Source organism: Heteronotia binoei, chromosome 3 (genome assembly GCF_032191835.1).
Source record: "Heteronotia binoei isolate CCM8104 ecotype False Entrance Well chromosome 3, APGP_CSIRO_Hbin_v1, whole genome shotgun sequence".
NCBI classification, from domain to species: domain Eukaryota; kingdom Metazoa; phylum Chordata; class Lepidosauria; order Squamata; family Gekkonidae; genus Heteronotia; species Heteronotia binoei.
Genome location: NC_083225.1, coordinates 67,936,540 through 67,951,524, shown reverse-complemented (window position 1 = coordinate 67,951,524; position 14,985 = coordinate 67,936,540). Strand labels below are relative to the sequence as shown.

The following is a 14,985-nucleotide window of genomic DNA, read 5'->3' as shown; positions in this document are numbered from 1 at the left end:
AATTAGGCTTTAATCGGGGAGAAACTCTCCGCGGGATCAGGACCAGCGCGCGGTCAAGAAAGCCACCCCCTCCCCGAAAGCTGGGCGCGCGCAGTTGCCTTATTGCAAGGGGAATTTAAAAAAAAAAAAATGTTTTGATTATTGTTTTGAACGCGCAAGAAAAGCCAAAAGACTGAGGTGGCCAAGAGGGGGTGGAGAGAGTGACTCTGACAGACTTCCCAACAGTGCCGGAATAAAAAGCAACTGCGGCGGCCTCCTTCCTCCCCCCCCCTCCCCTCGGCCGAACTCTTCTTCTCCTCCGCCTTGGCGGGAGCATGCCATGAGCCTCTTGCCGCTGCTGCTGCCGCGCCTCTGCCAGGGCTTGGAGGCTGGAGACGCGACAGCCCCTTGAGGAGCTCCAGTCCCTGAGGCGAGGCTACCGAGGCAACGGCCGGGCAAGGCAGAGGCGCCCCGCCGTCGGTCGCAGGGATGTCCGCGCACAGCCTGCTCAACAGCGTCTTCTCCTGCTCGTCCTCGCCCGCCGCCAGCAACTCGCCCCCCTCCACCAAAAGCTTCTCCAAGCGGCGCCTCCGCCAGACCCGCAGCCTGGACCCGGCGATCATCGGCCATTCCAGCAGGGAAGAGGCGGCGGGGGAGGCTTCAGCCCGCGCTCCCCGGGCCAGGGCGGCGGGCAGCCCCTCGGCAGAATGCTTGGCGGCCTTCTCTTCGCGCGCTCTGCTGCGCCCGGCCGGCGGGGGGCCAGCCCTGGGCGCCTCCTCGATCTCCACGCCCAGCACCCCGCTGGATAAGTCGCCGTCGGGCAGCTTCCACTTCGAGTACGAGAGCCCTCGAGGCAAGCGGCACACCGCGTGGGAGCTCCCTTTCCTGGCGCGCGCGCCCTCCACCTCGGCCCTCAGCAGCGCCCCTGGCGGCGGCGCCGGCGCCAACAGCCTCTTTTTCTCGCCCCGAAGGTGGCTCCAGCAGAGGAAGGGCCAGCAACTGGCCAGCAGCCCCGCCTGCGCCTACGTCGTCTGGAAAACCGAGGTAGGAGCTCGGAGCCGCCGGAGGGAATGACTCGCGCAGCTCCAGGGCTGAGACGAAGAGCTGAAGCCCTAGGCTGGCTTTCAGGGTCAGGCTGTGGGCCTGGAATACTCCTCCAGAAATCTTTCCCCCTCACTGCTGAATTCTTAATTACATTAAGAGATGGATGCCCAGAGGGTGTGTTGTGTTTGCAGGCTCCAGGTTGGCTTCTCTAACCATTCTTGGGGAAGCACAAATAGTCAGTGGCAGCAAGCTGAAGGGTTTGGCTCACTCTGGCTTTGGTGACAGGGCTGGCCCTGCCAGTAGGCAAACTAGGCTATTGCCTAGGGTGCCTGCCTTCTGGGGGTGCTGGATTGGGCGCCACCATGGGATTCGGTGATGTCATCAGTGCAGGGGAGGGGTGCCATAAGTTAGCCTTGCCTAGGGTGCCAGACAGTCTAGGGCCAGCCCTGGTTGGTGATGCCAAATGTGACTGACATTGTTTCTGGCAGCCACCTCTGAGCCAAATCCTGCACTGTTCCACAGTAGCCTGGCTTCAGCCCAGCCAGCAGTGGGATGAAAATGCAATGGCTGTACCATGTTTGAGGTGAAAGGATACTTGAACTGGCCCTGTCAACTATACCAGCTCCTTTACAAGTTAACTATGGGCATAGTTCTTTTCTTGTGTTCCCTGTTGGGGCAGTTTGGGGCAAGAGGCCGTTTCCTGGTGAGAATCCTGAAAATCAGTAGCCTCTGCTCAACCTATAGAAATCGTAGGAGCTATTAGCATTGGAGCTCCTGCTTGTGCAAAGGTACTAAAGAGTACTTAATCTGCATTAAGTATGCCTTGTAGAAATTTCCCTTTCTCCTCTATCTTTTACTGCTTTCCATAATTATAAGAGAGCCTAAATATTGATCAGTGTGATCTGGAAGATCTATAGTTCCGCATATACGGTGGTGGTTGTAGCGTGGAGATGAAGATACACTGAGCAACATCAGTGAAATTTTCTTCTTTAATATTTGATTGCAGTAATTGCATGTTCCAGGATCGAACTCTGGTATTGAGATTGCTGATAAACTCTGCTTGTGTTCCCTTGAGGAAAGGACATAGAATTAAATGCTTCCATTGTATGTACTTATTAGGAATAAATACTTTTGGCTGTGTTGGCCTGAATGGCTCAGGCTAATCTAACCTCTTCTGATCTTTGAAAATTAAGCAGGGTTAACCTTTTTTGGATGGGAGACCACCAAGGAAGGCAAGGGTTGTTACACAGAGGCAGGCAATGGTAAACCGTATGTTAATCTTGCCTTGAAGACCCTACAGGGTCACCATAAGTTGACTGTAACTTGACAGCACTTCCACCACCAAATTTTGGAAGGAGCCATAGCTGAGTTAGAGCATCTGTTTGGCAGGAGAAGGCAATCCCTGACATCTCCAGTTAAAGGCATCAGGTGTTGTAAAAGACTTCTCCCTGAGACCTTGGAGAGCTACTGCCAGTCTGAATAGAAAATACTGATTTGAGTGACAAATGCTCTGAGTCAGTACAATGTGCTTGTGTATACATGCTAGCCCTTAAATTGTAAAGTGTGTCTTACTTATTGGCTTAGTATGTGGGAAATCTCAACCAGTTGTAACTTCAATAGCAAAAAATGTCAGGTAATACAATAAATACCCTCAAACAAAATGCAAAAAGTGTTATGTCACAGTTGTCTAGTCATCATGAGCCCTTATCAGCTGTGACTTGTTCAGACTTTGAGAGAACATGTGAACTGGATAAAATCTGTAAAGACAAGTTGTTTTCTTATTGAGGTCTTCCTCTGCATTCCACCCCACCCCCAGTGTTTTTTCTGGGGATTCTACCTCCCAGGTTTCACCAGCTCTGCCACCCAGTTCTGAAGCCTGTTTTAATACAGTCATCAAGATTACCAAAAGTTAGTGAACAAAATGTTCTGTTTCTTTAAAAGAAGCTTATTTGGTTGTTTGTTAGGCGATGGTTACTTAGCTCTGTCTCCTAAATAGCTCTAGCAGGCCATTTCCACGTATTAATCCTCTACTGAAGGAGCAGAATGCTTTCCCCCCATGGCTGTTGGCAACGTTAACCCACATCTTATGCCACATCTATCACCTCTACACACACCCCAACAGATTTTTGCCAACTAACACAACAGCTATATACTTGCTACCATTTAAAGGCAAAAAGTGGGCAAAAAGAATCCAGTGAGGTGAGGTGGACTGGGCACAAAAAGACATTATGGGGTATCACTGTGCAATAGTTTCATTGCTATTGTGAATGTTTCTGCATTCCTAGCTGCAATGAGAGAAGAGGAGGTTTTAAAGTATTTCTTTCCATGTCTACAGTTGGAGCTCTTCTGTTGATGACCTTCATGAAGTGCCTTCTAGTCTTGATGTTTTCCATGTTAGCATAGATATGATATATTGTGGAATGAAAAGTATATACAAAATGTGGAATGCCAGAGGACATGGAAAGAAGTTACTTTTGTTTAACTCATATGCTTCCTGGGAGAGGAGAAAAGTGATAATAGGTTACTACTTTGAAGTTAAATTGTTGAGTGAATATAAGGTCCTTCTCAGTAGAAAGGGCTGACAATTGTACTACTGTGAATAATCATTATAAAATATGATAATAATTGAATTTCTCAGTGCTGTTCTTCTTTGTTCTTGTTCATGGCAAGCCAGGTAGTAAAACACTCAAGTGACGTGCTATTCCCCCCCCACACACACACACACTTTTTTTTTGTTTTAAAGGTTGTTTTGTTTGCTGTGGTTCTCTTATCCAAAGGTGACTTCTTTCTGTCTGGTCGCTGTAGGTTGGAATCAAGGAACATACTGTTTGATTGGTCAGAATGCCATATTAATAGCAGGAATTCCTTTCTGATTTCTAGTAAAAGGGTGTACTTAACAAAAATGATCAAAGATCTGGAGAAGTACCCAGTACAAAAAGGGAAGAACAATTAGGATTTTGTTAGGGCTTCCTAGAAGAGGGTCGTGGCAACTCTACAGGTGCTGTAAACCTTTTTAGAATGACCTGGTCATTGGAGTTTGTTTGAAGATTAATTTTTGCACCCATCAGCAAATGTTACATGTATCTGAGCATTTGCAGCAAGTTCTAATACTTTTGGGTGTAGGTGAATGAAAAGTGTCAATATCATGTTCTGTAAGAAATATTGTTTAAATAGATGGTTAATACTGGTATGCTAAGTAAAAACAATAAGCATCTTGCAAAGTGTATAGTCCAGGTCATGGGTTGTACATTGCTGGGGTCAGATTCTTGACACATTCTTGATGAGTAAAATTATCTGAGTAATGGCTTTTAGGGTGGGGGATATTTAGATTTTGGTCAGGGTCTTTTGGTTTCATCATCAATTTTTTATGGTGCTGTTTGGGGTTTTCACTCTGTTTCTGTTGTGTTTTTGTTTTATGTGAACAAAGTTTGGAGGAGATAAGATTTAATGAAACAAGTTACCTTTTAAGGTTCTAAATTTGCTACTTGGCCAAATATGACATTTTAATGGTTTGATTATGCCATTTCTTTAAAAAACATGAGCAAAAATGATGGCTTTTATATTTCATACCCATACGTACACATTCACATACCAATCGTGGAAGAGCTCTTTAAACTCCCATCGAAAGGTATGCTATTTGTTTGTAAGGTCAACTTTACACACAGTTTTATTCCATATATAGTTGTAATGGGCATATGAAAGTCTCCCAGCTCTTGCAAGTACTTAACTGTAAACATGCATGACTTTGGTTAGAGTATTATTTTTTCTCTCGTATACACTCAGGCTGGCTGCTTGTACAAATTACACTGGAATACTTTGCCATGTAATGAAGAAGATACGGTGCTACAATTAGTTCTATTGGATCAAAGTGTAAAGGTTCAGTAGTATTTATAGTTTTATGTTGATCTGTCTGTTACATGCTCTGAATTCTTAAGTTGGAAAGGTTTAAAAATGTAATTTCCTCACAACCTGATCTGGATAGTTCAGGCTAGCTTGATTTCATCAGATTATGGAAGCAAAGTACGGTTGGTCTCGGCTAGCATTTGGAAGAAAGACCACCTAGCAATACCAGGGTAATGGTGTGGAGCAGACAGTGCAAACTACCTGTGAAAACCCTATGGAGTCACCATATATCAGTTGACAACTTGACAAAAAACAAGGGGTTTTCAGTATGAAACTGAGAAACAGATGAAAACTATCAAATGCTGGTCAAACACTGGTCACTAGACTTTATTTACAATATCATGAAGTTGTAAGGTGCAAACGCTTAGCTAATATTGCATGTAGATAACACAGGTATAGATATACCTGTATAGAGTAATATTCCATGGCAATATGGCTTACATTGCATAACATGCAGGTACCAGGTATTAGCTGGATGTAGGTATTGTTAAGTTTGGCAAGACTTGTCCTTTCATGTTTTCCACAGCCTGTGCCAACTGAAGTTTTTAGTTAGCTGGTGCTAGTATTCAGCTTTATAAAGTAGATAGGTTCATATTGCAGCCATGTGCTGAACTCAGCATGGATTAAGTAATGGTTCTAACAAAGCTTAAAGCATATGTCATTGATGCAGTGGTCTCAGTTTATTTCATAGGAGTGTCTAAATAACTTCTGTTAGTACCTGAAAAGTAATTCAAAAATAAAACAGCTGCCTTAGATTTATTGTGCTGATCAGTTGGATTTCACAACAGACTACAGAAATTAGTCATTGGCCTTTTTATGGTTCTTATGTGGATGGTATCTTTGTATGAGCAGCAGAGTTATACAGGACTGCAATTTCTCTGCAGGAGCTTAAAAAATAATGCAAATTGTGATTTTTCTTTTAATTGAAATGACATGGTGAGATTACTCCCTCATTTCGTTGTTCATTTCAGTTCACAAAACACCTTTCCTTCTGTATTTCTTCAATAAGCAGAGCTAGAAACTTTTTAAAAAGGAAAACTGGCAGTGCAGTTTTGGGAATGCAAAGCAACTAGTATATCCTGGCAATAGATGATCATAATATTATTGCACTATAGTTCAATAAAAGTAAAGGTAGTCCCCTGTGCAAGCACCAGTCGTTTTCAGCTCTGGAGTGACGTTGCTTTCACAATGTTTTCACGGCAGACTTTTTACGGGGTGGTTTGCCATTGCCTTCCGCAGCCATCTACACTTTCCCCCCAGCAAGCTGGGTTCTCATTTGCTTAATGAAAAAAAAGTTCACACAACTTCTGAGTAAACACTCTTACAGTGGAATGGTTATGTATTTCTTGTGGTGATGGTGGCTACAAGTATAGTTTATCCCTTGGATACTGAAAAGCTGCATCAGTCAGTTATATGGGCATGCAAGTAATACAAAAGGAACTGAAATTCTGTTTCATGAGTTGAAAGACTGCTGGGGTTAGAGCCTTCCCTAATCCATGCATGTTTTATTAGATGGCAAGATGGGGAGATGGGGAGGGGGGTGGCCACTGCTGGGGGTCTGAGACTGGGAAACTGTCTTACCTTTGCATTGTATTGGCAGCTTCAGCAGCCATATGTACTTGTCCCTATCTCAGAAACAGCTTGAAGAATTATGAGTGGGCCTACTCATTATTTTTGAAGGTAAATTGCAGCATTGGTAGTGGGTGGGCTGAAAATGGCTGCATTTGAGACCACTGGACTGTATTCATTATTTTGATGTAATAGCACATTGGCCTGCAGCAGAAATGGACTCAAGATGACAGACTTGAAAGTCTGTGCAGAGAAATGAAATACTCAGTCTCAAAACAAAAGTAATTGTTCGGCTAATACCTCACAAATGATCATTGGTGGAATGGAAGACAGAAGTAGTAGATTTTAAAAACTGCTGATGGAACTTGCTACTGTATCTACCTATCCATTGTTCAAGTGAAAATTCAACGATCTTTGCCATCAGATCTCAGTCTTACCCTGTTACCCACTTCCCTTAAACCACATTGCAGCTAGTGAACTTGCCTGAGCCAATTTCAAATGCTCCTAGATACTTCTGCCACTGAGTATAAAGGAGCATTCTGGAGCATTCTCTTCCAAGGAGAGCATACTGTGGTCCAGGGTAGATCAGTTTTATCACAACCTATAGATTTTTTATTATCTGGACTCAGTTTACTCATCTTCATCCAATCCCTTATTGCCCCTGGATGCTGTCCAAGTCTACCACAACACTGCATTTAGAGAGAGGGAGAGAAATATAAAAAGAACTTCACAACTGTTGTTTTGTTAGGGACAAGCCTGCATGGTATGTTCACTTAGTGGAATCATGATTAGGTAAGGATTACACAGTCACATCTCCTGTATCATGAAGCTCTGCACAGCTATATGCAAACTTGATTCTAGGTTTCTTTGGTTGCGGAAAATGAGATTTTTAGCAGATTTTTAGTTGGTACCACTTTTTTTTTAAAGGTGGATTCAAAGAAAGCAACAGTGATAGAGTTCAAAAGCTGAAGAAGTCAGACAGCTGAAGGATCATAAGTAGGGTCATAGGAGGAAGACAGCATTAGGGGAGCAAGAGGAAATCTTGCATTAGTATCCTGTAAAAATATCTTTTTGGGGTGTGTGGGAGATCTCTGCCAAACAATGCTGCTGAAACTTTTACCTCTCATACGTATATGTCTTCTGGCTTCTAATCTTATCAGGAGCTCCTGTGAGTTTCTAGGCCTTGGTGGTGAGTGGAGTGTCACCTTACACTGAAAATACCAGGCACTTAAACTTTGAGCCGAAATGCGGGTACAGAAGCTGTCAGAAGAAAGTGGTATGCAGTGTCCATGTCATAGACCTAAATGACAGACATTAGCATTATGACACAAAGGTTCTCACAGTGGTTCTTGTATTTCAGGTACTTTTCCCCATCACCTGAACTATACTATGTTTTGGGAATGTATTTCTTCATCCCTGGGTAGTAGAGCTGGTGATGTATGCATACGTGTATAGTTTTGGCTAAGCCTTTATGAACTACTATCTATTTCTCCCTCAAGGTCTGTATATTGGGTCACCAACTGCCTAGAGAGAAAAAATCTGTCCCTCTGTAGAGGTTTGAGTGGGTGTAATTAGAATTCTCTCCATGTTATGAAAACCTTCAGCTGCCTATTTTCACAAATAGAGTTTCTAGTAAAGAGGTAAGACAGGGGCCTCATTTAGTTCTTGTGTTTTGTGTTGAGATTGTAGCTTCTCATTGTGTAATAGTGTCCTCTCACAAATAAAATCAATAAAGAGACCTTTTGTACAGAGCAGGACTGAAGATGTGAACTAGTAGCTGGGTAGATAAAGTCACCCCTCCCTGTGCCTCAGAGGCTACCTCAGGGCCAGTGCGTTCCTAAAACTTGGAACATGAGTGACATGTTCAGTTATGCTGTGATGTAAGCTTAACATAAGTGATATCCTGAAGTATCATACTGGAGAAGCATGTTGTAAGTTTCGTTCCTTCCCCTTCCGACAACACTTCTATTCTAGAGGGTTTTTGTGTGTGTGTGTGTGCATGTTGAATGCTTCTCTTGTGAGTTAGCTAAGTGCTATTTTCCAAAAGCTTAAAATTGTAGTCTGAGAGCAGTAGATTTGCATAAGAACTATAGCTGTCTTCATTTTCTCTTTCTTTTAAAAAAACCCACAAATTTAAAGAAGTTTGGTTTCCAAATAAATAATCCTTCCATATATATTTTGTACATTTGTGGTTTACATGTCCAGAAGAGGATTAAAGTATTAGCTGCGAAAATGATTAATCGTTCAAGTAAAGATAGCAAATTGCTGTTCAGCTATTACACATAAGCTGTTAAATTTGCCCTCTGGGAAGCTACTCAGCTTTCCAAATGTATTCAGGAACAGCTAGAAACATTTTTGTTCATGGTTATTACATAGTAGGTAATCCTCAGACTGAAGTCCCTTTGGCATCATATCTTCCTGTAAAATAATATTTTATAAAAATGTAATAAAAGTGAAACCTCCTTTGTCTCTCATTCTCCAAGATATAGTAACTATACTAAAACCTTATCTGTCATGTCAAAAACCTTTGACTCCTCCTTTTAATGCAGTCTAAACTTGGGCTTCCTATTCCTGAGTGATATGGTCTCATCTTCTGTTTAATGTGTTTTTGCTGCTATAAATAAGTTCTTAACTAACTGAATTGTCCATTTGAATGACCTTGAGGTTCTAAAGCAAAAGAGTTTATTTTTATTTATCAAGTTTATGTCCCACTACCCACCCCCTGAAAGGGACTCAGAGCAGCTGACAGCATATAAAATGCACCAGCAACTCATTTGCATATTAAGCTACACCCCCTGACATCACCATTATTTTGCACAGGGCTTTTTTGTAGAAAAAGCCCTGCAGGGATTCATTTGCATATTAAGCCACAGCTCCTGACACCAAACCAGCCAGAGCTGCGGTCCTGTGTGTTCCTGCTCAAAAAAAGCCCTGAAATACATCCATAAAACAATACAAAGATACAATAAATAATCTTTTAAATATAAAACAGTTAAAAATCTATCCCTATTAAAATCTATCCACTATCAAGCAGGGTAGGATGTGTGGATGGTGAAGAGACAGTTGAAGTATGCCAGCTGTCTGGTAGATCACAATCACCCAAAGACCACCTAAAAAAGAGCAGCTTTGCATGCCCTGCAGAATGTAGAGAGGTCTTACAAGGCATGCACTTCTTTGGGCAGCTGGTTCCACAGGATGAGGGCCACTACTGTGAAGACCCTTTCCCTTGTCGACACAGGGTGGACAGTTCATGGATCAGGGACCCTCAATAAGTTCTGAGATGAAGATCGGAGAAGATGGGGAGGATCATGCCAGGAGAGGCAGTCCTGAAGGTATGAGGATACCAGATGTTTAGGGCTTTAAAGGTAAGTACCAGCATTTTGAATTGGCACCAGAAACTAATCAGGAGACAGTGGAGCTGCTGTAGGATAGGTGTTATGTGCTGATCAGGACACTTCAGTCAGCAATCTGGTAGCTGTGTTCTGGACCACTTGCAGCTTCCAAAGGTAGCTCTACATAGAGGAAGTTATAGTAGTCCAGACTTGAGGTGACTATTGAGTGAATTACCATGGCAAGGTCCTACCAAGACAGGTAGGGAGTCAGTTGGTGGGCCCAGCATAGATGGTAAAATGCAGTCATTGTCACTAAGGACACATGCTTGTCCAGGGAGAGCAAAGAATCAAGCCATACTCCTAAATTCCTTATGGAATAGAAAGATGGACCCCATCAAGGGTCAGTAAATGTAGCCATCTCATTGGTCTGGTCTTCCCCGGCCAAATAATTTCTGTCTTAGATAGTTTTAGCTTTAACCAGCTCTCACCTAGCCATTCCACCACTGCATCCAAGCAGGAGGCCAAGACTGGAATTCCAACTACTGGTTGCTCCTTAAATAAGAGGTAGAGCTGGGTATCATCTGCATATTGATGGCAGCCCACTCCAGACCTTCTGATTCACTCCAGAACTTCTGACAGTCTCCACAAGAGGGCACGTATATAAGTTAAATAACACTGGGCAGCAGTGTTCCCTCTAAGCCATGGAGTCTTGTGAGCAAAAATTCTACTTTGTGAGCTACTGGCATTAAAATTGGGAGCTACTGCATGTTAGTTTGCTCTGGAGCTATTTTTCCTGAGCTAAGACAAAAATGTGTGAGCTGGAGGCCAAAAATCTGTGAGCTAGCTCACACTAACTCAGCTTAGAGGGAACGCTGCTGGGGAAACAGTCGGCCCCTGTAAAACTCCACAGGTCAGGACTCATGGTGACAGCTTCTCTCAACTCATAATTACCCTCTGGGACCAATCCTGCAGGAATGAAGAGAACCAGCTCAAGGCTGTACACCTTACATCTAAGGGGGCTAGATAGTTGACAAGGGCCAAATGTCCTACTGTGTAAATGGCAGCAGACAGATCCAATAGGATAAGTAGTGCCATCCCATTTGTGTCAAGGTGTAATCAGAGATCATCAACCAGAACTGTCTCATTCCCGAACTTCAACTAAAAGCCAGATTGGAAGGGATCTAGGGCAGATGTCTCATCCAGGAATTTCTGGAGCTGTTCAGCTATTGCTTGCTCAATCACCATTCGCAGAAATGCAAGATTAGATACTGAGTGGTAATTGGCCAACTCCCTCTCATCTAACAATGTCTTTTTCAGGAGCGAATTACTACTGTCTCCTTGAGGAAGCTAGGGAAAGCCCCAGAAGAGTGGGAGAATTATAATGTCTCCCAAGGGTCCTCCAACTATTTCCCTGGAGGCTTTCACCAACCAGGAAGGACAGAGATCCAAGGAGCATGTAGAAGAAGAAGAATTGCAGATTTATATCCCGCCCTTTTCTCTGAATCAGAGACTCAGAGCGGCTTACAATCTCCGATATCTTCTCCCCCCACAACAGACACCCTGTGAGGTGGGTGGGGCTGAGAGGGCTCTCACAGCAGCTGCCCTGTCAAGGACAATCTCTGCCAGAGCTATGGCTAACCAAGGCTAACCCACCAGCAGGTGCAAGTGGAGGAGTGGGGAATCAAACCCAGTTCTCCCAGGTAAGAGGCCATGCACTTAACCACTACACCAAACGGGCTGCTGTTTTCTTTCCACTACATGTACAAATTCCATGGAAATGACTACATTCTCTGCCCTGATCAGTTGCCTTATAACTCTAAACAATTGACCAGGACATGTTGCAGCAGATGCAATGGAGGCAGAAAAGAAAGAGTGCTTTGTTGCCTTCACTGCCACTTCATTGGCCTTCAAGTGGGCTCTATAAAGTGCTCTCATTGCTTTGTCACGAGTTCATCACCCGCACTGTCTAGCCATATAAGCCCCCTTTTACTATCTATATATCAGGGAGCCAAGATAGTACAGAGGCGAAGGGGGCAGTGGGGGGCAATTCTATCATTGGCCTCCCAAAGACCCAGATCCCAGGCATCAGTGAGTTCATTAAGAGAACTGCCCCCAGAGCCAGAAAAATCCTGCAGAGTGTTCTGGAATCCATGAGAGTCCATGGGTGAGCATAAATGATCTTGCCACCCCAGTTGAGGAAAGACGCAGATCTCAAACCAACCTTTACAAGATAATGATCAGTCCATGGCACTGGTTCACAAAGAACTGCTGAATTCAGATCAATTTCTGCACAAAACATTCAGATCAATTCCTACAGTTGTCAATCTGAAAGAGCGCAGCATATTTTCTGACGGCTGACATTTTATGTTAAAGCATAGTGTTTTTTGAACATTAGGAACTTGACTGTTTGTGTCTTTTGAAGTCTTGTAATTTTGTCCCAGTTATTCCTTCTGGAACCTTTTGAAGCAGGATTCACCTTATTTAGGAGTTGGTCCCTGATCCTTCTTTCTTCTTTAAACACCACAGTTGCCTCTTTTCCTGTTATGCTTTCCTGAAATATAACAAAAAATCCATACAGGGAGTATTAGGATGCTTTTTGGGAAACAGTGTTCTAGTTTGTAAAACAGCAGATTCTCTGGCTCTTCCAGCCTTACCAGGTGAGCTGCCTCTAATTTTATCTTCGGTATTTCCATCTCCAAGCCCCTTTAATCATTTGGGAAATCTATTGAACATCTGAGGAGAACTTCTGGATTGCAAATTCACTTGCTGATGTAACTGTGACATTTAAATAGCTTATTATAGGGAAAGGATTCTAGGGACAGGAACAGAAGCCTGACGTCTGTCCCCAGTTTTGTCTATAAATGTTCATATTTAAGTGCAAATCATACATAAGTGAATATGTCTTGAATCCCAAGTAAGTTTTCAATGTCCAGACAGACAGTTATGTGCTGCAGAGCTTGATGAGGAGGAGATGCTGAAAAAAGAAGTTTCTCTCTCGCCTTTTGATGGTGACAAATGGAAAAACATAGCTACTCAAAGAAAAAAGTATCCATACTCATATATGCCCTGCTGCTGATTCATCTATAGCCTGATGATAAATAATAATTGTGGTGGATACAGTGGGATTGTGACCCATATTGCAGAAAATTCTAAACCTTCAATGTTAGACCATTTATTTTTGACTGCTGATGGGACATGCATACCTGGTCTGAAATTCAGTGTTAGGCTACAGTTTTGCCTAGATAATCTGTTTTAGCGTTTGGTGCCTTTTGTTGGTGACATTTTTTCCTAATATAATTCTTAATGGGATCTATATTCTCTTAATAGTAAGAGCAGGAGGGCATGTTGCTTCTTATGCCATCATTTCAAGAGAGAGGGAGGCTGTATTCAAATGTTTATTGCCCCCCCTCAGGTTGAAATAAAGAGTCAGACGCAATAGGATTAAATGAAGGGCCACTTTATTTAATTTATTAATAAATGGCATAAGCTCATTAACCACAGAAACTTGCCACAACCAAAGTGACCAACCTATTTAACAGCACCTCCCTACAGCCAAATTCCCAATCCACTTACATGCTATGTAGGGGAGGCGAAAAAACACCCCAGCATTTCCACCAATCAGCTGGGGATCAAAAAAATTCCTACCCGGCTCCCCTAATAAGAGGCAACCAGCAAATGCCTACATACCAATCAGGGTGGAAGGGAGGACCAATTGCCAGACGGAGACTGGCACAAGCGGGGAAGGTGCGCTACTGCTGCAGCCAGCCCTGCCCCCAAGCACAAGCCCATTAGCCTGTCAATCTTCCTCTCTTCCCCCAAGGGTGGCAAATGTGTCCCTCTGTCCTTACAGCAAGGCTGCAGGCAGTTGGGATGAATTATTTAACTGGATTGTTCATGTTTCTATTTTTTTGTTGTGGCAGTTGATTCTTATTGACGATACAAGCATGTATTGATACCTGAGAACTTAGACAGGCTGACTTGCATTTGTTTTGCCTATACTGGTGCAATATACAGATGAATAACCATGCAGCTAAATAAAGTGATCATTTGACTGTCTGTGTTTGCTGTGTGTGTTTCCAGTGGAACTCTAGTTAATATTATGAAAGAAAACATATCCCTTTAAAAATCCTCTAACAAACTTCTGAAATCTGCTACAAGTGACTATAGTGAGCAGTTACACTGCTCTTATTTCATTTTGTTCTCCGTCGTCTCTAAACAATCTAAAAATATTTCTCCAACAGGAAATGTTTTTCATTCTGTTATGTCATTTTCTTCCCATAGGAGGCATTATTTCTGATTTATTGAGTAATGTTCCCAAATGAACCTAGGCACTACACAAATATACCCAAGGTATCCTTCCCCCATTTTCAGAAGCGATACTATCAATGGTAATTTAGAGAGATTGGTGCCTACATGTAATATTTATTTAAAACATTTCTGTGCCACTTTTCTACCCAAGCAGAGTCCCCAAGGCCATTTATATCTCATCATTAAAACAACATTTAAAATAAAGTGTGTGTGTCTGCACACACACAACAGATTGAACACGGGGGGAAATAACCCATTCATGATTTGCCTTCAGATTTAAAAAAAAAGACATGTTAAATTTAATTTTGAATAAATTTCTTTTCTAAACCATGAATAAAGTGAGGACTTTTTTTTCCTGTTTTCACCAAGGTGTTTCCATTAACTGGAACCTCCCCCCCCCCCCAATACATTGATGTGGTTAGATGAAGCTTTGACTAACATTCTTTTTAGCGTATGTTTAATAGTTTAGTGATTTCATGCTACTTACCAAACTGCCCTTTCACAAGCAGTGTTTCACAGCAGTGTGGTATTATTGAGCTCTTTCATATGAAATCTTGGTAGTTGGTTAATTAGACTGCCACAGTTGTACTTGGAAGTCAGCATGATATTCAAAGCAAATGCTGTGTAAAATGTCGTACTACATCAGGACAAAGATTTATTTAACACAGCATACTGTATTGTTGTGGAAGGATGAGGAACCTGTAACAGCTTAAAGTTGCAATTCTAGGCATATTCAGTAGGCATTAAGTTCCAGTTAAACAAGTGAGGCTTGATATGAAATATCCATCATATTTTATACACGCTAGTTACTGCAGATGCCTTTTGTTTCTGTCTGTGTATCTGAATACCT

The 14,985-nt window shown here is 42.7% G+C and overlaps 1 protein-coding gene across 1 annotated transcript in view; it reads left to right on the top strand.

Annotated features, from left to right (window-relative positions):
• Positions 1-443: 443 nt before the first annotated feature.
• Positions 444-14,985, top strand: part of ARHGAP6 (Rho GTPase activating protein 6) — a 331,686-nt gene continuing 317,144 nt past the window's right edge. The window contains exon 1 of the mRNA XM_060233959.1: positions 444-1,023. Within this exon, the coding sequence (XP_060089942.1) occupies positions 469-1,023 (555 nt within the window). The 5' untranslated portion in view covers positions 444-468. The remainder of the gene's footprint in view (positions 1,024-14,985) is intronic.